Source organism: Jaculus jaculus, chromosome 9, assembly GCF_020740685.1.
Source record: "Jaculus jaculus isolate mJacJac1 chromosome 9, mJacJac1.mat.Y.cur, whole genome shotgun sequence".
Taxonomy (NCBI): Eukaryota; Metazoa; Chordata; class Mammalia; order Rodentia; family Dipodidae; genus Jaculus; species Jaculus jaculus.
In genome coordinates, this window is record NC_059110.1 from 26957929 (window position 1) to 26979266 (window position 21338).

The following is a 21338-nucleotide window of genomic DNA, read 5'->3' on the forward strand; positions in this document are numbered from 1 at the left end:
CCTTCACCCCAGCACGCGATGGAGAGGTAGGCTTTGTGAGTCACTTTCCTGCATCCTGTGCTGCCAAAGGAAAACTTGCCAGCCGCAGCGCGCCCTTGAACAATGGTCACTTCCTGCCGCCAGAGGACTCTCCAGTCTATGTGGGGAAGGACCTGGGCCACTCAAGCAAGTTTCACGTGGCTCTTTCAGACAGTGCCCTGAGGCCATGTCTGTAGATTCCCCCCCAACCCCATGCACCCTTTTAACATTTGTTGGAGAGTTTACAGTCAAGTTAGACCTGAATTTGCAAGGGGGAGTTCAGCTCTCTGCTCGAAGGAAAGAAAGTGGAAAGCTACTATATTAGAAATTCACTCACTCACACCGACTTGTCTCCTCATCTGGAAGAGTGCAGCAGAAATGAGGTGCTCATTGTTTAAGAGCAGGAGCGGTGATGATAACAGCAGTCAACACCTAAAGCCGTGCTTGCTATTGGGTGCTGTATTAGCATCTCATGCATATTCACCGTGTACACACGCGTACTCATTTATGTACTCAAGACAACTAACAGGCAGATTTCATATTCTGCAGTGTGGGGTTAATTACGTGCTAGTACGGGGGTTGTTCCATGTCAGGAGAGCACGCTGCAGAAGAGGGCTAGGAGGAGTCAGAGCAAGCCCTAATTAGTAGCAAACTGAATCGAGTGATTTCTTTTTTGTGCTGTGCATCACGTGGAGAGCCCCGTCTGCTGCAGTGGAAAAATGGTGACAGATAAGCACAAACAAATGGGCTGTCCCCTGTCCGCTCGGCACGGGATGGGCTGAAAGGAGACTGCCAACCCCGGGCTCCCCCCCCCCCCCCATTTTCAAGAGGATCGGGCTCGGTTCCTGGTGTGAAATAACGGAGGGCAGATAGGGAGGTGTCAGGAGCTGGGCCGGGACGCCGGCATTGGACGGTGGCTTCCTGTAGTAAGAGGCGCGGCCCGGCCGCCCCCTCTCTGGCTGTGGCTGCTGAGGACGTGGGTGGGAGACAGCTGTGCTTAAGCCGCAGGCTGCCTCGGCTCTAACCCGGAGCTCCAGCCCCTCCATGGACGCGCCGCGCGATGTTCTGCCTGAAAGGTGAGGGGCTTTGCATCCCATAGGGAAAGTGGCCATTTCTTGCCAGTGTCAGTCACCGAGCTGAATCTAGTACAATTAAAAAAAAAAAAAAAAAGTTTTGAGGGAGTTTTGTAAGCATGAAAAGTAAAAAGTCATTGTTCTGTTTTGGGTGCAAACAGGAAGAAGGACCTCCCGCTAGGGAGATGGAATTCTTTCAGACAGAAAGGATATTTTTCTGTTTAAATGTATTTTGTATGTGTTCTGCTCTAGACAAAAAAAAAAAAAAAAAGTGGCTTAAAGCTTAGGATAAAAGAAGGTAAAGTAAGCTCAGTAAATGTAGGAATCGTTTACAGTTGTGTTACGAGTCCTACTAGAGAAGTTTTCATGTAATGAGTTACTCATGTGCAGTTAGAATACAAGGAGATAGAGAAAGATAGAGGAAGGAATTCCATTGCTTTAAGCCTCACTGTGTGAATTCAGGAATGGCATCAATTTTACTCTAGACACACTTCTTCTAGGTATATATGAGCTATATCCTGCCGAAGTACTGTAGGATGATGAATAACGAGGACTTGTAGGAAAAATTGAGTGTGTTCTCGTTTAGGCAGTTTTCCCCCCTGCCCTTCAACTCTTTTTTTCCTTCCAGCTCTTGTCATAATGTAATTAATTTAGGAGTGTGAGAGTGTGTTTTTGTATGAAATTGTAGAAATGAGGGAGTTAGGATGAATTTCCTTGGAACTGAAGTAGGCTATTTTGCTCATATCTTTCATTGTGTGTAATTCTGTTGATGGGAAACTCTTGACTGCTTTTCATGTCTGTGAAATAACGTGGTGCAGGAGCGTTTGCTGGACGGGCCACTCCTTTGTTCTCCAAGACTGTCAAGGAGGTATACACATAGGTGGAGTTTCAGCCTTTACACTTTTTGTTTCCTTTTATTATTATTTTATTATTATTATTATTATTTTGCTCTAGCTCAGGCTGACCTGGAATAATCTCAGGCCGGCACTGAACTCATGGCAATCCTCCTACCTCTGACTCCCGAGTGCTGGAATTAAAGGCATGCACCACCACGCCCAGCTTGTTTTTAATTTTTAAATATTATTTATTTATTTGAGAGAGAGAGAGAGAGAATGGGTGCACCCAGGGCCTCCAACCACTGCAAATGAAATCCAGATGCATGCGCCACCTTGTGCATCTGGCTTACGGGTACTGGGGAATCGAACCTGGGTCCTTAGGCTTCACAGATGAGCACCTTAACTGCTTAACCACCTCTCCAGCCCTCAGCTTTTATACTTTTAACCCAAATTTTGATACCTTAAAGCTCACCAGTCTTCTGTGTTCTGCTTTCATTTGGCACTATTTGTTTATAAAGCAGGAATACATTTGACCAAGTCCAGTGGGTAAGGGCTGAAAGGAGTATCACTTTGTTTTCCTCCCCAATCAGTTATCCTTATAAAGAGTATCTAGTGATGTATTTCTAGAGACCCTTAAGCTGAGTGAATTTTAATACTATTAATTTTTGATGAAAAGAGATATAAACTCTCAGAACTTTCTATTAAGTATTTTTTTTAAAAACTTTGTGAAGAGTCAAGGGTATTATTGGCGACAGCAGCATGCTACCCTTGTATAATTCCCACAGTGTGGTTGAAGTCATTATGATCTAATGATGGTTCAAGGTTTAGGATTGTTAATTGAATGCAGGTGTGCATTGCGCATGACTTCTGAAGTGCCTACATATTTTCTCCACCCATTCCCACAACGGCAGTTTTCCTTTATTAAAGAATCTGTCAGTTCCCTGGGCTCTTAGTTTCAGTGGTGACTTTGGGAAGTTTTAAAAGTCAAGAGCGTGCAGTGACCACTGAAGTCCTTTGATGCCAAAGTGTGTGTTGTCAAGTGGAATTCGCAATTACGTCGAAAGCCTCTTTTTCCATCTCCCAGCAGCCAGGACAGACCCTCGACAGCCGGCTCCCTTCCTGTTATACATCACCTGCTGGCTCGCATTAATGGATTGTAGATCATCCAGGCAAAGGCATGACAAAATAATGACAAGAGAGATTCAACACAGGGACATTATGAACTACTTGTTGATGGTTGCTGTTCTCACGTTTAATAATTGGCCTGTTTCTATTGCTAGCCCAGGTCCTAGGGGCTGTGAAGTATGTGGTTGTGATTAACACTGGCCTTAATGAAAACATGATTGCCTTTCTTTTGGTGTAAATTATGTTCCTGTGTGTTTCTTGTAATTGCTGAAAGAAAACATTCTAACCAGATAGCATTGATGCAGGTTTTCCTTTTCTGTTTTTTTTTAAATTAAATTAAATTTTTTTTTTATTTGACAGAAAGAGGGAGGGAGGGAGAGAGAGAGAGAATGGGCACACCAGGGCCTCTAGCCACCACAGATGTGTGTCTCCTTGTGCATCTGGCGCATGTTGGTCCTGGGGAATCGAACCTGGGTCCTTTTACTTTGCAGGCAATCACCTGGTCCCTGTGTTTAGCAAGGGTGTGCTGTATTATTTCTTCACTGTGTAGTAAGTGATCTGCTGTGATTCAACAGGGAAGTTTCTGGTTCACCATATCCTATAATAGAATAAATACCATGAGTAGAACATATATGTTTGTGTATTTTCACAGATTATTAAAAATTAGGGAAAATTTTGTTTTGCTTGTGTGTATAATGTGGTGTGTGCGTGCTGTGTGTGGTCTGTACACACGTGTATGTGTCCCATGTGCTGGCCTGCAGCGAGGTGTGCCAGCCTTTGGTGGCCAATAGCTGAATGTCGGATTTCCAGCTCCATTGCACTTGCGCGTATTCGATTTGAGCCAGAGTCTGTGAGTGATTCCAGAGTTGGCTGTTTCTCGCCAGCCTGGGTGATTCTCCGGATCTTTGCTCCCCTTTGCGGGGCTGGAATTACAATTGTGCGTGGCCACGTCCAGCTGTTTAGGTAGGATCTGGACGTTCAAACTCTGGCTGGTTTCAGGCCTCTTCAGGTCTTCATGCTTGCACCTAACCACTGAGCCATCTCTCCAGCCTTGGATAAAATGTTTTACCATTCAAACTGCAGGGGAAATGCTTACCTTTAAGATGGTTCCTAATATAAATTTCTTACTGTTCGCCAGCGTCGTCTTTATAAGTATTGTCTTTGGTGCTTTCCTACACGTGCTAAAGACTTTAAAACATCCAATCCAGCACAGACTGATACTTTTTAAACCATTAAACCACATGCTTGTGTGGGATCACTGCAGTCTCAAGCACAAGTAGCCTCTGTGGGTTTAGACTTAAAGAAAAGCTTTGTCCCACTGGTTCTGGTTTGTAGACGAGCCTGTATTAATTTACTAGAGCTGCTGTAATAAGCTACCAGCTTCCACAGGCCAGGCACGTGACATGAAGATATCACCCCAATGGTGGCCCTATGTCCTCTGAATGGAAAGTTTCCTGAACTGAGAACCATTCCGGGGTGGGAGAGGAATAGGAGGCTCAGGTGAAACCACCTGACCAAGGATGCGGCTTTTGTGACTCATTTACCACGCAAGGGTGGACTTTTTTTTTTGGTGACATAGCTGCCTGTGAGTCACCGTGTTCCTGTAAGTAGCCCCAATAAACTCAACTGGTTTGCTGGGTCCAATGTCTCTTTGGTTTGTCATCGGTGAACAGCCCCACAAGTAAAAGTCACATAATGCGGCCGTAGGGCAGGCTCTGACCTTGGCTCTTCCATTCCGACAGCCCCAGGCATCCCCCGGTCTGCGAGAGCATGTCACCGGGTCAGCGGTTTCTACCTGCCTTCATGCTTTTGTTCTGTGTGTCACTCTGTGTCTCTGTTTTGGCATCAGATGACTTTTTTTCGTAAGGATACCAGTTAGTCAGGTCCCACGCTAATCCCGTGTCTAGCCTCATTTTGACTGATTATATCTGCAGTAAGGTTATTCCCAAATAAAGTCCTATTCCGAAGCTCTGGGTGGATGTGGCGTTCTGAGAGGACACCAAAACCATCAGTGCAGCAGCGCATGCGTGAAGTCTCAGAAATTTGAAGTTTGCTTTCTAGGTGTGTTTAACAGAGTGCCTTAAGAATGACTGCCCAGCATAACTGCTTTAACGATGCACTGGAAACCTCAGGCAATGCAAGTTCAAGACAAAGCTGTAAATGGAGTGAAAAGTCTGCCCATGATACCCGTTCATGCAAAAGAAAATGCTGCCTCTATTTCCTTTAAACAACCCAGTTTCTTTCATGAACTTGTTTTTGTTTTTTGAGGCACGGTCTCACTCTAGCCCAGGCTGACCTGGAATTCCCTATGTAGTCTCAGGGTGGCCTCGAACTCACGGTGATCCTCCTACCTCTGCCTCCTGAGTGCTGGGATTAAAGGCGTGCGCCACCACGCCCTGCTCTTTCATGAACTTTTATCCTGCAGAGAAAAAGCAAAACAACACAGTTGAACTTGGTTCGCTGCAGTCAGCTCCATGTGAATCAAAACTAAACAATTAGCTGAGAGATAGCTCAGGATGTCGGATGATTCGTCTTTCACAAAAGTCTCTTGCTTGTCCTCCTCCTGTGTTTTAAAAGCAACTCAGTATTTCAGAAATCATGTAGCTCTTAATATGGAAAGCAGTATGGAAAACATTAATACATACATCCTTTACTGGCCTAAGAATAATTTTAGTATTTTAGGAGCAATATAGACCTTAGGTTGCTATATTTTATATTGGGTTTTCCCTGGTTCTGTACATTGTCTTGGGATATTGAACTTGGGTTTGGGGGAGCTCAGCTTCAGTGGGTTTTCTCAGATCTAGAAATCTTGCGTCATAGAGTGGAAAAGTGGTGAATTCTGAACAGTTGGGTGTGTCCCAGCTGCCTGCGTGCTCCACATGATAGAGTCTTATCTATACCCTTTTCTGCTTCAGATTTAGGAAAGCCTTGGAGTCGTCTAATAATAGCGAACAGTTATGCTGGAGACCACGGCGACGAACCATCTCAGGCATGCGCTTCTGCTCTGGCATGGGCGGTTCATGTTGGAAACAGCTCTCCCCTTCTTCACCGTCCTGCCTGGGACAGAGCACAGGCCTCTGTCCAGTTGTCTCGTGTATGTTGTGTATGCAGAAGAATTCCTTGGATTCTTCTCTTGGCAGCATTTAGAAACTAATGTCAGGAATCAGAAACAGATTTGTTATTTCTGTACTGAAACAAGTGCATTTTTCAAGTGAGCCAGCAGGAGACCATTTGTTCTGGAAGGGTCCTTGCTGTCTCCCTTTTTGTGGCAGAGTTTCACCGTGTTACCAGGGATGTCCCTGGACACACAATCCTCTTGCCCTTGCCCCCTGAGTGTGGGCATTACAGGTGTGTGCCACCCTGTCCGGCCCTTGCATCTTCTTAACTCCAGTGGCAACCTGTCGAGGAGTCTTTGAGCAAAGTCCATGCTACTTTCTTCACTGATTCTGAGCAACTTTAAATGCAAAGCAATCCTGGGGCTATCGCATCTGCATGATTTTGGATATCTTACTTAAGTTGAGAATTTGAGTAGTATGTAAATTAGTCGGCATCTTTAGAACCATTGTCCTTTAAGTCTTCCCTGTCCTTTTAACTCTGTACTCATTTAAAAATCACATATAATGGTTAGCTGGTAAACTGTAACTAGCAAGGAGAATGCACAGTTGTTTATTCTGCAATTTAAAGTACTTTCAATAAATACACTGGTGATAACATGAACTTCTCAAACTGGAGGGACATAGATTGAAAGTCAAAAAAATAAATAAGAACCGGACATGGTGGCATGTCCCAGTACTTGGGGCAGAGGTAGGTGGATCGCCATGAGTTTGAGGGAACCCTGAGACTACATAGTGAATGTCAGGTCAGCATGGGCTAGAGTGTGAGACCTTGCTTTGAAAAACCAAAATAAATAAATAAATAAATAAATAAAACTTGCCCTTTATTTTTTATTTTTGTTTATTTTTTTTTTTTGAGGTAGGGTCTCACTCTGGCTCAGGCTGACCTGGAATTCACTATGTAGTCTCACGGTGTCCTTGAACTCTTGGCAATCCTCCTACCTCTGCCACCCGATTGCTGGGATTAAAGGCATGTGCCACCATGCCCGGCTGTATTTATTTGTTTTGAGGTAGGGTCTCTTTCTAGTCCAGGCTGACCTGGAATTCATTATGGTGTCTCAGGATGGCCTCGAACTCACAGTGATCCCCCTACCTCTGCCTCCCGAGTGCTGGGCTTAAAGGCATGTGCTACCATGCCCACAAACTTGCCCTTTATTTCTTTTGTCTTTCCTTGGAGAACCTTCCATGTTTTCTAATTCTCTTTCCTCATTCACAAACAGTCATAGTCATTTTTTAATATTTTATTTTTATTTATTTATTTGAGGGAGAGAGATACAGAAATGGGCAGGTAGAGAAATGGAGGGAGAGAGAGAGAGAGAATGGGCACGCCAGGGCCTCCAGCCTCTGCAAACGAACTCCAGATGTGTGTGCCTCCCTTGTGCAGCTGGCTTACATGGGTCCTGGGGAATCAAACCTAAGTCCTTTGGCTTTGCAGACAAGCGCCTTAACCACTAAGCCATCTCTCCAGCCTAGTCACAGTCATTTTTATTTTTAAAAGTATTTTAATTTTAAAATATTTTTATTTATTTACTTGCAAACACACACACACATGAGTGAGTCAGAGAGGAAGGGAGGGGGAGAGAGAAAGAGAGAGAGAATATGAGAATGAGTGTATCACCACTGCAAATGAACTCCAGGCGTAGGCACCACTTTGTGTAATTTTGTGGCTTTCTATGGGTACTGAAGAATTGTATCCAGCAGGCTTTGCAAGGAAGTGCCTTTAACTGCTGAGCGCTGGTTCTTTTTGTTTTGGTGGTGGTGGTTTTGTTTGTTTTGTTTTGTTTTTTCAAGGTAGGGTCTCCCTCTAGCCCAGGCTGACCCACAATTCACTATTAAGTCTCAGGGTGGCCTTGAACTCATGACGCCCGACTCTGTTTTGCTTTTAATGTGAACGTTACATTACAAACCAGAACACCATGCTGAATGGTCATATAATGTTCTAAACTAGGAGAGGCAGTCAGTCCTTCAGGGATCAGAGAGCAGATGACAAAGCTTGAGATCTGCCCACTTCTGGAATCTGCTCTGGGCAAGCATGAAGCTCCAAGTCATTTGAAGGAACTGAATCAAGTGACTTGATAAAAATATTGGCAGAAGTTTTTTGATTGTTTTAAGATAAGGTTTTGGTAGCTCAAGCTGACTTGAATCTTGTAGCTGAGGATAACCTTGAACTTCTGTTTCTTTTTCCTTCACCAGGGATTATAGGTATGCCTCATTGTGCTCATTCATGTAGATGCTGGGCACTGACCCTAGAGCCTTGTGACTATTAGGCAAGTACTCTACCAACTGGAGCTGTGTCCTCCCCCTCACCCCGGTTTTCATGTTTTAATTTTAGTATTTTTTCCTCTCTCTCTTAATTGCCTGTCTCTGTGACTGCCTGTATTAGTGATATGTCTTGTTGCTGTGTCAGAGCACTTGACAAAAACAACTTAAGGAAGGATTGATTTTTGGCTTGTAGTTTAACAAGAACGTTCACCATGGTGGGAAGGATGAGTCCGTGGTCACATCATGTCACAGTCAAGAAGCAGAGAGTGGACCGTAAATGGAGGCAGAGTATAGAAACCTCGAGATCCACCCCCTCCAGTGACCCGCTTTCTCCAGCAAGGCTCCACTTCCTAAATGTGCCGCCACCTTCCAAAACAGCATTGCCAACTGGGGACCAAGTGTTCAAACACTCTGGGAGATGTTTTATACTCAACCCACCGCACTGCCTCGAGGGTGCTGTGTAATACCTGAACCCTGTTCAATTCCCTCTGGTTTCAAAGAAGTGGCTAGCAGGGGCTGGAAGGATGGCTTGGTAGTTAAGGCGTTTGCCTGCAAAGCCAAAGGACCCCAGTTCGACTCACCAGGACCCATGTAAGCCAGATGCCCAAGGTGGCGCATGCGTCTGGAATTCGTTTGCAGTGGCTGGATGCCGTGGTGCGCCCATTCTTTCTCTCTCCCTCTCTGCCTCTTTCTCTCTCTCAAATAAATAAATATGTGTGTGTGTGTATATAATATATAAAGAAGTGTCTAGCAGTCTGCACACACGTATTAGTCAAGGTAGACCAAGGTGGAGAAATGAGTGCAATAAAGAACATCATGTTACCACCATGGACCAAGCCCAAAGGCATTCAGGGATATGTCATTTTCTATTTTAAACAATAGAAGAAAATACAATTGAACACAGTCTGGGACCTGAAGCAGTTGATAGCTTTTGTGTGATTTAATAGTTTGGCAAGATGTGGTATTGAGGTTATAAGTTTGAAAAATGATATTTATAAAATTTCTAAATTTACCAATTTATAAAATGTGAACCATTTTACGACTATAAACGGTACTTAAATTTAAAAATGAAGAGATATTAGTTTGATATATTTGATAACATCAAACTCTTTATTATGTCATCTGTGTGCTCTTCCGTCCAGTGATTACATGATATTTGTCAATTTTTGTTAACCTTGATTGGGTTTAGTGTTTTTGTTTTTAAAATATTTTATTTTTATTTATTTATTTATTTTAAAAAAAAAAAAGCATTGTGATAGAGGCCAGTGTTTGGCCAAGGTATGAGAGGAGGGGGAGCCGAGAGTCTTTTGGGGGAGGGAAGGGAAGGTGCAGAGTGCAGAGTCTATCCAAGGAGCCAGGCTGACAGCCAGGAGATGAGTCTCAACTGGAGACGATGCTTGGGAAGCTGGGTTGCGCTAGAAATGGCCGGTAGTGACTTTTCTGTCATCCTGTCATTCTATGAGAAAGAAGCCTCATAAAGTGCCTTGGTACTGGCTACATGAGAAGGGATGGCAGAAGAAAAGAAGCATATGGAAGTACCCAGCACCCAGGAGTACGGGCACTCCAGCCCTCTACCCTAGACATCTCCCACCAAGTTGCATTTTTGCTTTCAGCAAAGTTGTTCGTAGTTTTAACAGGATAAAGCCTTGTGATCTCTTCCCCATTTCTGAATATATGATGCTCTAGTAGACTTCCAAGGACTTCATGCATAAAGGCCAGTGTTATCCTAAGATGACTAATTTTTAGATGTAAATTGATCTAGAGTTATGTTGGTATTTTGAAATCCCTCTGAAATTCATCAAACCTTACAAAAATGTTCACTAAAATTTTCAGCTTGACCCTATAGACACTTGCTGTGTGCCAAGCAACATCCCTTCTGCAGAAAAACCTTCCATCCCATCTCTGATGCTCTGAGTTCTACCCACTGTCCTGAGTCTCTTCCTAAGACTTCTCTGTTCCCAAGACTTCAAGCCGATTCCCTGCCTACCTTAGAGGCGTTCCTGCTTGTGCAAGCCTTTGGGGCTCCTCTTTCCCCAAGAGTGATTTTGGGAGCAAGGAACAGCCAGACACTTTTTATAAAGGACCTCCTGGCAGAGCAGTTACTTTCTCATCAATGGAACAAAACACCAGTCCAGAAGCAGCTTATGAAAGAAACAGGTTTATTTCTGGCTTATAGTTTCAAGGGAAATGTCATCGTGATGGGGAAAGTACGGCAGGAACAGGGAGCTGTGTGTCACATCTCCACAGCGGCAAAGAGGATGTACACATAGAGAGAACAAGAGAATGAGAACCTGTGTGGCAGGTGACTGGGGTAGAACAGCCCAAGGGTCATCCCGAGCAACATGCCTCCCCAGCTGGGGAAACTAAGTAAGGCTATGGGACATATTTGACATGCTCACTACCACACCTTACAAATCAGGATCCAAATAACAAAAATAATTAACCTAAGTTAGTAAAGAAGATTCCAGAACTCTCAGCTCTCTCCCATTAGTCATGTAAGCCCACCCCTTAAGGAAAGACCCCCCCCTGCCCTGTGAGAATAGAGTCTACCTAATCAAACATTGGACAACCTAAGATGCTGGCCATTTTCTCATAGGTTTGCAACAGGTACATTTAAATTTCATCTAAGTGCTTTTACAAGTCACTGTTTAGGCTCAACTTGGGCTTATGAAAGGAAAGATTGATTTGGATCTTAATTTGCAAATACCATTTTTCTGCACAGGCAGATAGACTTCCAATTGCAGCATATTTGTATCGATGGATAACAAGTTTTCTGGGCACAGAGCTGTCTAAATGCATCCAGATGAGCAAAAAGAATTACAAGTCATATATTCTGGCAAGAGTATTGTAACAATGCAGATATACTGGAAGCCAGGTAAGCTGGAGAGAGTGTACTGATTTGTTCTCACTGCTTCAGAGGAAGTGCTCACTGCCAGGGAGGGTGACATAAAACCGTTTTTTTGGAAGTGTTTCCTGGCAGAAAAATACCTGATAAAAACTTAGAGCAGGATTTGAACTGCTCAAATGGTGCCTTGAGTGTTTTATTTTTATAAGATCTCCTCACATCTAGACGAGAGGAATGTGTGGGCGAATCGTTTTATCCTTATATAGGTGGGTATGTCCTTACTGTAATTGAGTGCTGTGTTAAGGAATTGGCAGTGAGTTCCCCTTGATTTGGAGGTTATTGCTGTTCTCACTGTAATGTTTCCATAAGTGACCAGCAATCCATTTTTCATCTCAGAGAAAAAGACAAGAAGCGTCAACAGTTGACTAGCTGAATTGTCAGTAAATCACAGCAGAAGTTGAGTACGCTTAATCTGGAAATTCCAAATCTAACATGTCCTAAAATCCAAAAGATTTTCAGCACCAACATGATGTGACAAGTAGAAAAAACTCCACACCTGCCCTCATGGGTTAGGGCCCGCTAAAAATATCATAGATGCACCAAGAACAGTGTGAAAATCACCATCAGGCTACCTGTATAAGATTACACACACACACACACACACACACACACACACACAGGACAGTAGTTTTGTTATGCACATGCATATATTCAAAAGTTAAGAAAAGTGAGACACTTTTGGTCCCAGGCACTTTAGAAAAAGGATATAAACCTGTAGCATATATGAGAAATGACAAAAATGCAAAGTTTATAATGTAAGAAGGATTGAATTTCGGATGAATAATACACTTTTGATTACTTTAGGCTTGACTTAAATATAAAGGATTAGTTTGATATTTTTCTCAGTTTCGGTGTTGAGTTTGCAAGACCAGACTTCTTGAGAGACTGCTTCTTTTCAGGCCCTCAAATGAGAAGAAACATGGGCCTTTTTTGCTTCTCACAGAACGTGATGTTGCTATGGAAAATATTAGAAGTCCTTATTTGTACACTTTCACAGGATTACAGTCTGCCCGGGCATGAGCATGTCATAGTCCCCCCCCCCCCCTCGTGCTCACTCTCCTTCATGAAACTAGATCGGATCCATTGTTCACGGCATTCGCCAAAGATAGAGAGTCTGCTGTCTGCAAGCTGGACAAAAGCTAACAGAGACAGGGTTCCTATTGCATGTGACATACCTAAGGGCTCTCCCAGACCGCACCTTTGGGTTGGTTTGACGAGGCTTCCTTCACTGTCATTTTCCCTCCTCCCTCTTTGCCACTTTCATGCTCTGTCCCCGAAGAGCAGTGGCCTTTTTATGTCTTCTGCTTGACACGGATCTCCAGCCGCTCCGTGATGTCTAGCGTTGGGTCAAGGTGTCCCGGTGTCCCGTGGAGGGGGAGAGGCTGGCTCTCTCTGCCAGCCCAGAGCTCCCTCGCTGCGCGGCATCCCACGCAGGTCACTTTCCTGAGGGTCCTTTGACATTTTCTAGTCAAGCCATCCAGTGCCTGGCGAATGTGCACGACCCCGTGGTTTGCGTCTCTCGTCCAGACGCCCCCTGTCAGTGCAGAGATCCAGTGTACCGACGCCACGTTGTCACCCGGCTGTCTTCTTGATGTGGGAACGTAAGACTCCGTGTCTTACTCCACCACAGCCTCTTCATTTCAGCGGCAAGTCCATCTTTCCAGTTATTTAGGTCCAAACCCCAGAATCATGTTTACTGCCTTTTTTTTTTTTTTGTTACTTCCTATTCAGTTTGTCAATAAGTCCTATTGACACTCTTAAGTTGTTTCTGAAATCTGACAACTTCTCATCACCTTCACTGCTACCTGCCTGACCCGGCTCTTCACGGACTATGGTATCAGTTTCCCTTAACAGCCCATTCCTATTTCCAACCCAGCGGTCAGAGTACCTCTTTCAAGACCTAGGTAAGATTGTGCCATTTCTTTGCCCAAGACCTCATTTCACTTAGAATAAACGCTCCTGTTTTCCTGCTGGCAGTTTCTCTGTATTTGGGTAGTATCAATGACAGGCTAAAGCTAAGCCTGGGACTGAGGTACTTCCTGAAGGTTCGCATCCAATCCTGTAATCTGGCAGAAAAGGGGAAAACTTCCTTGCCTGAGTTACACAAGCTCCCGAGTGAGCTGTGTTCTTGCTGGATGTTCCTAGAAGGAATGCCTTTAAAGGGACTCCATGCTTTCCCACACTGTAAATGAAAATCATCCCACCCCATCTCATTTTATCATGGAGAGCAACAATCTGTGTACTGAACGTAGCTACAGAGACTTACCTTTGGGCTTTATTAAATAAGTTTCATAGCGTTTTTGTTGGAAGTTAACTCCCAGGGCTTTAGGGATAGCAGTTTAGGGAGGATAAACTCTAAGGGGCTTATCTAACTCTGAACGTGGCTTGGATGTGTGTACAGTTCCATTGTTAGGTTCATGCACATAGCTGTTGTGCTGAGGTTGGTGTGTGATAAGGTAGACCTGAGGTCCTCTGATGACAGGGCAGGATATGATGACCTTTCCAAGTCCCCTTTGTGTTATGGCTCCACTCACCCCCTTTCAGCTGCTTGTTCTATGGTGTGGATGTGGGGAGGCCTTTGGTTTCCCTAGTAGCTTGCAAATCAGTCCCTCCAGAGCTTAGCCCACTATCTTAGCCAAGAAGGATCCTTAGGGATACTTGTCCATTAACAGAATAACATATTTAAAAGGACTTTAACCATAATAGATCCTTTCTGAGGATAGTTTAAAATATCAAAGGGGATTTTATTATTTTCAGTGGGACTGAAAGTATGCCTGCATTAAGTAGAGCAAAAAGTATCATTTTTTTCTGAGTCTTTTTTTTTATTTTTACTTTGTGAATCTTATTTTCTAGAGCAACCCAATAGAAATATCTTAATGAAGCTAGAGGGTGGTGGCGCTGTTGATTCCATCATTCAGGAGGTAGAAGTGGGGTGGGGGTGGGAAATCAGGAGTTTGAGGCAGCCTGGGCTACATGGGACCCTGTTTCAAAACAATAAGAAAGGCAGGAGGGGGAAGGAGGGAGAGGCAGTGAAATAATATAATCACTAAATTATAGGGTTACAGGAAGGGGAACCTGTGGGGGAAAAAAAAGGAGAAAAAGGAAGTGAGTGTGTTTCTGGTATTCTAACATTCATAACCAGTAAGCTTAGACTTTGTGGTGATGGGGCCAGAGAGACGTGACCCAGGTACAGAACAGACCTTATGGTCTTGGAGGTGGCAGGTCACCGCCCTGGGAGATGGCTGGGCTTGGCTCCTCCCGAGCCCTCTTGTGAAGTGATTGCACTTCTGACCAAGGAGTGAGGATGTACTCACCCAGGGAAGAGCACCTTTCATCTGAACACTCTCTTGGGTTTTCAGTGTTTAAAAAAAAGCATTCCAGGGGCTGGAGAGATGGCTTAATGGTTAAGGCACTTGCCGACAAAGCCTAAGGACCCAGGTTCGATTCCCCCAGTACCCATGTAAGCCAGATGCACAAGGTGGCATATGCATCTGGAGTTCGTTTGTAGTGGCTGTAGACCCTGGCGTGCCCATATTCATTCATTCTCTCTCTCTCTCTCTCTCTCTCTCTCTCTCTCTCTCTCTCTCTTTCTCTCTCTCTCTCTCTCTCATGCATGCAAAATAAATAAATAAAAATATTTTTTTAAAAAGCATTCCAGTCTCATGAATGGACAATTCACCATAGAAAGAACAAAAAAAGAAATGTGAGGCTATTTCTCTTGGTGACTATTCACTTAAGTATGTGTTGTTTTTTTTCTTCCATCTGATGTCCATTGAATATTCAGTGTAGTTTTTGTTCTTCTATCCTTTATTCTAAATTTTTAGATCTACTGGATTTCTGTAGTTCCACTGTATGCATGTCATTCTACTTTTCATTACGTAGTCTAAGGGTGACCTCGAACTCACAGCCATCCTCCTATTCTGCCTGGGTCTGGCACTTATTGTCACTAAAGAAGCCATTTAACCACCCGGAGCGGTGTCTCTTGTCCAGTGAATGGCAGTGTCGGCTCTGCACACCCTGTGGAGTGATTTTGCCAGGATCAAATGAAGTTAGGTGCCCAACATGTAGCTGTCTTCCCTTACACTTGCAGGAAATCACATCTCATTCATACGCGTACTCTCTCATAGGCCCTCTCAACCCTAAGCCTCCGTTGCCTTTGGTGGCAGCAGCAGCATCTCATGCCTTTGTTGCTGAGCAGAGACTCATAACTGCTGGGTTCTAGGTTCATTCCTTAGAACCAATAGAAATGTCTTAATGAAGCTTATACAAAGTCTACCCTGAACTGGGGTAACAGACAACATTGTGTTTCTTCTCTGGTTAAAAGTCCTCCACTTCCAGTTCACCACCACCACCACCCCCTTCAGGATAAAAAACAATAAAAAATTATTTATTTATTTGAGAGACAGAGACAGAGAGAGAATGAACGGGCATGCCAGGGCCTCCTGCCACTGCAAACGAACTCCAAATGCATGTGCCACCTTGTGCATCTGGCTAACATGGGTCCTGGAGAATCGAACCTGGGGTCTGTTGGCTTTGCAGGCAGACGCCTTAACTGCTAAGCCGTCTCTTCAGCCCAAAAGACAAGATTTTTTTTTTTTAATTTTTTATTTTATTTATTTGAGAGCGACAGACACAGAGAGAAAGACAGATGGAGGGAGAGAGAGAGAATGGGCGCGCCAGGGCTTCCAGCCTCTGCAAACGAACTCCAGACGCGTGCGCCCCGTTGTGCATCTGGCTAACGTGGGACCTGGGGAACCGAGCCTCGAACCGGGGTCCTTAGGCTTCACAGGCAAGCGCTTAACCGCTAAGCCATCTCTCCAGCCCAAGACAAGATTTTTATATGATGTGGAAAAGCTTTTAATGGGTGGATACCTTCTTGTTTTCCTCTCCAGCTTTATTTCTAATTGCCTTTTTTCCTATCCCCATTTCTCACTTGTAGTCACTTTTCTCTGCATATCCCGGGTCTCTCTGCCTAAAAGGAATATCTGTTTCTCTCCTGTTATTTCCACCTGACATATAGATTGGTCTCAGAGGACTCAGTTGAGGAGTTGCCTCTTCTTGGAAGCTCTCCATAACACTCCAAGCTTGGTTATTACTGTCTTTCTAACCTGCTATCGTACCTCTCGTGGTAGGCAACAAGAGCCTGAAAGGCAGGGAAGAGACATTATTCACCAGCGTCAGTGCCAACACTTACATGATTCTTGGCTTAATTAATTCATTAATAATCTATAATTGCTAAAAATATGAAGGAAAATCTGGTGTCTCATCTGGCTTAGTATTAGAAGCAAAATAGAAAGCTTTGCTGTACCCCTGAGAGAAGTTATAGACTGGTCCACTCCAGAACACCAGGATTCACTAACTCGTCTCTGTAAACCCTTACTACCTTGGAGCTGTAATAGACAACGGGCTTCAAGAATTTCAGGTAAGTGTATGTATCTGGGAAAGAGAAGTGTGTATTCCAAAAAAATAAATAAATAAAATTCCTAACATAATTAGGGTTTTTTCTCTAGAAATTCTGTTTAGGAGGCAGTACCACAGTATTGTATGATTGAATTATCATCCATGTTTCCAATGAAATCCAGATTTTTCAAGACAAAGTATATAATACTTCTTACCTGGAATAGTGATGAAAACTAAAATTACAAACTTGCTCAAGCAAAGTATAGGAAAATAACTACTGATCCATATGTTAGGATACTCTGCGCTTACAAAATACCATTGAGGGTCTGGAGAGATGGCTCAGTGGTTAAGGTACTTGCCTGCGAGTTCTCATGACCTGGGTTCAGTTCCCCAGTACCTGCATGAAGCCAGATGCACAAAGTGGACATATGTCTGGAGTTCATTTTCAGTGGCTAGAGGCCCTGATGTGCCCATTCCCATTCTCTCTCTCCTCCTCCCCTTTATAAATAAATATTAAAAATTGTTTTAATTTTAAATATCATTGACTAGTTGGCTTTTTAAAGTGTGTATGTGTGTGGGTATGCAAATACACATACATATTCATATGCATGTGTATGCATATATTCGTGGAGACCAGAGGTTGACAGTGAGGGCCTCCCTTTAGCATTTCTCTACCTTATTGGTGTGTGTTTTCTAAAAATTTGTATTTATTTGAGAGAGAGAGAGAATGGGTGTTCCAGAGCTTCTCAGTCACTGCAGATGAACTCCAGATACATGAAGCACCTTGTGCATCTGGTTTATGTGGGTACTGGGCAATTGAACCTGGTCCTTAGGCTTTGCAGGCAAGCATCTTAACCTCTAAGCCATCTTTCCAGCCTCCTTTTTGATTTTTTTATGAGACATGATCTCTTACTGAATCTAGAACTCACTGATTTGGCTAGATGGCCTAGCCAGCAATCCCCAGGAATCCTCCTGTGTTTACCTCCCCCGTGCTGAGATTTCAAGCACATGCCACAGTGACTGGTATTTTGTGTGGGTGCTAGGGATCCAAACGCAGGTCCTAATGTCTTCACAGCAAACACTGTTTACCTACCAAGCCACCTTACAAACAACAATATTTATTCTCATAGTTCTGGAGGCTGAAAAGCCAAAATCAGGGTACCAACAAGGGTTCTCATGAAGTTCCCTTTCAGTGTTGAGGGCCGCAATCTTTTCTTTATTTTCATACGACAAAGGAAAAGCGAGAGAACTTTCTGGAGCCCCATACATAAGAACATTAGTTTCAAATGTGAACGCTGTACCCTCGTGGCCTTATTACTTCCCCAAACTCCCACCTCCTAACATGACCACATTGGGGGTTAAGTTTTCATCATGTGCTGGGTGTGGTAGTGCACCCCTTTAATCCCAACACTTGGGAGGCAGAGGTTGGAGGTTCACTGTGAGTTCAAGGCCACCCTGAGAATACAGAGTGAATTCCAGGTCAGCCTGAGCTAGAGTAAGACCCTACCTCGAAAAACAAAACAAAACAAAACCCCAAAAACCAAAAACAACAACAAAAACCAAACAGCCAAAAAATATTTCATCATGTGAATTTGAAGAGAAATAAATACTCAGGCCATTGCAAAAATGATCGGAGTTGTCTCAACTTGAGGGATTCAAATAATGAAGTGGGTTTTTTTCCCCTTTTTTCCACTATGCCAAGTACAAGTGGCATGATTTTGGAGACATAGACATGCTCTTCATCCCTGAGTGTCATGCCTATCAATATGTCACACTGTGAAGTAGCTTTTTCAGTCCTGAGACCAGGCACACCACCACAAGCAGCTGACGGGAGGCACGTTTTTTTTTTTTAATTTTTTTTTTGTTCATTTTTTATTTATTTATTTGAGAGCGACAGACACAGGGAGAAAGACAGATAGAGGGAGAGGGAGAGAATGGGCGCGCCAGGGCTTCCAGCCACTGCAAACGAACTCCAGACGCGTGCGCCCCCTTGTGCATCTGGCTAACGTGGGACCTGGGGAACCGAGCCTCTAACTGGGGTCCTTAGGCTTCACAGGCAAGCGCTTAACCGCTAAGCCATCTCTCCAGCCCATGGGAGGCACGTTTTTATGTGGGCTGACAGTCTCACGATGACGGGGGAAGCATAACAGGAACAGAGCTGAACTCCAGCAAAGGGAAGCTGGCTATACCATCCCTAAGCGCACCCCCAGAAACACACCTCCTCTAGCAAGGCTCTACCTCCCAAATTGCCAGCAGCTGAAGACCAAGCACTCAGAACACATGAGTTTATGGGGGACATCTGATTTAAACCAACACATACAGCATAGTGAGAAGACAGTTGGCAGGCGTAACTGAGAGTACCTTCTAGAAGCATGATTAGTTTGGAATATCCAGGTTGGTCTGTTACATTTCCCTGGAGCATTTAAAAAGCAGAGCTGGGCTGGAGAGATGGCTCAGCGGTTAAGGCTCTTGCCTACAAAGCCTAACGACCCGGGTTCCATTCCCCAGGACCCACGTCAAACCAGAGGCACAGGGTGGCACATACGACTGGAGTTCGTTTGCAATTGTTGGAGGCCCTGGCAGGTCCATGCCCATTCCCTCTCTCATTTTTAAATTTTAAAAACTTTTTAAAAAGCAGAGATATCTGAAGTGGTGGCAAAAGGGAACATTCAGAAAATTTGATTTGTGAGGGTACGTGTGCTTACGCTTAAAGATGGAGCTGGGCACTAGGATGTCGTGAGAAGGAACTGCCTTCTGCTGTCAACCTTGAATAGGCTTTAAAATAGGTTCTCCTTCACAGTGTCCAAACCAAAGCCTGGCCTGGCCGAAGAGACCCTCCCCCCAAGATCCCAGCTAAGTTTGCTGGACTGCCAACCTGAGGGATAAATGAGTGGGTGTTATTTCAAAGTGCTAAATTCACAGTAATTTGGTACAACAGCATACCGTTTTCATGAAAGCATAAGAATAAGCTTTGTGAAAGGCTGCAGAAAAGTAATTACACCAGCTAAACTACAGCCCTGGGAGATGGAGCCGTCCCCGTTTGAGAATCTTTCTGTTAGGAGGATTTGAGTTCCAGGAAAGATTGTCTGACAAACATTGGATTGAATGTCCATCCTGATACCTGTCTGAGGCCTTTATTTCTGGTGGGTCCAGGACGCTCTGTGAAGTCTGCAACACAGTCAGGCCAAAGCATACTCCCGAGTGTGTGTCAGACTCCTCAGGATTTCAGTGGAAAATCATCTAAAGAGATCTTACACTAACATAAGCCAACTTTGTGCAGAAAAAAAGTTAACAATAATAAATCAAAGGAACGGAGATTGTTTTGGATAGTGGAATATCAAAGGCTCGTTCTCAAATTTTCCAAGTGTTTGGTAAAAGGATATTTGAGATGTTTACTTCTTCTTAGCACTGTTTTTCTAATGGTCCCTTATGAAAACCAGGCACCTTGCTGAAGCCCTCACCCCACCCTTTAAACATGCTAATCCCTTGTCAATCAAAAGCGGACTTTTCCTTCATTTCACTAAGGCCAGCTGTACCCTATGTAGCAGATACCTTTTTGTTACTGGGACAAAGCACCACTTGATGGGAGGAAAGTGTTTACTTCTGGCTCACAGTTTTGAGGGGAAGTTTCCATCATGGGGATGGGGGGGGGGTTGCCACATCCTGTCATGTGAGCTGAGAGGAATCAGCCAAAATGAGCTATCTACTAGAATTGACAAGCTAGGTTGGACCATAAAGTCCCCTGGCCCTTCCCCAGGGACACACCTCCTCCAAGAGGCCACCTCCGCAAAGCTCCACCCACTGGGGATTTGACTATGAGGCTTAGTCACAAACACTTGCCACTATGGGAGACATTGTACATTCAACACCTCCCCCTCCGGGCTCTCTTACTGCAGTTTTAAAAGCCATTCATCTTGTCATGGGCAGGACAGGCCCTCTCTGCCAGTTGCTGGATTTATCGACACTTAATCCCGAAGCAGTTGACTTAGTATCAAAGCAGGGAACTGTGACGTCTGTATAGGGTGATGATAGCAGGTTAGAGATTAAACTGTTACTCTTCCATCATCATCCACCTTTGAAGCAATCATAACCACTACCTACATATGCTCAGAGGAAAAAAAAATCATGAATTTCACATTTACTCCTCTCAAAGCACCAGATTACATGATTATAGAGAACCCCTTAGGCAGCTGGTCAGAGAATGACAATTTAAGACAGTCTGATGACTTCAACAAGGTTATGAAAACTTAGATATTTTTACTTGCTTCAGTTTTTTTTTTTACATGTGTGATGAATTTCAAAGCAAATCCTCACTTTAGAAATGAAGGGTTTTTTTGTTGTTCTTTTTTTTTTTAAGGCGCGGAGGGGAGGTTGGTTCTGGGATTGACCAGGGCCTTGCACTTGCTAAGCATGTCGGACCACTGAGCTACCTGCAGCCCCAAGTGACTTGTGGGTGGTCCATTGTAGGTTAAGTTTATCACTTAGGTACAGTGTACGTCTTTTGTTAAAAGCCAGTCTCCTCTGTCTTAGCAGGTTGACTGTTGTCCAAAAGCAGCACTTACTTGGTGCCCAACCGACCTTCTGGCACAGCCTTATTTGAAAGCCA

At 44.1% G+C, this 21338-nt stretch overlaps 1 protein-coding gene across 3 annotated transcripts in view; it reads left to right on the forward strand.

The window, feature by feature from the left end:
• Positions 1 to 21338, forward strand: part of Nhsl1 (NHS like 1) — a 153847-nt gene that overhangs the window by 29625 nt on the left and 102884 nt on the right. The window contains exon 1 of one of the 3 annotated variants that reach the window (XM_045158316.1): positions 970 to 1094. The exons of the other annotated variants lie outside the window; for them this stretch is intronic. Within the exon in view, the coding sequence (XP_045014251.1) occupies positions 1079 to 1094 (16 nt within the window). The 5' untranslated portion in view covers positions 970 to 1078. Of the gene's footprint in view, positions 1 to 969; positions 1095 to 21338 lie in introns of those variants that run through there. 3 annotated transcript variants of the gene reach the window in all.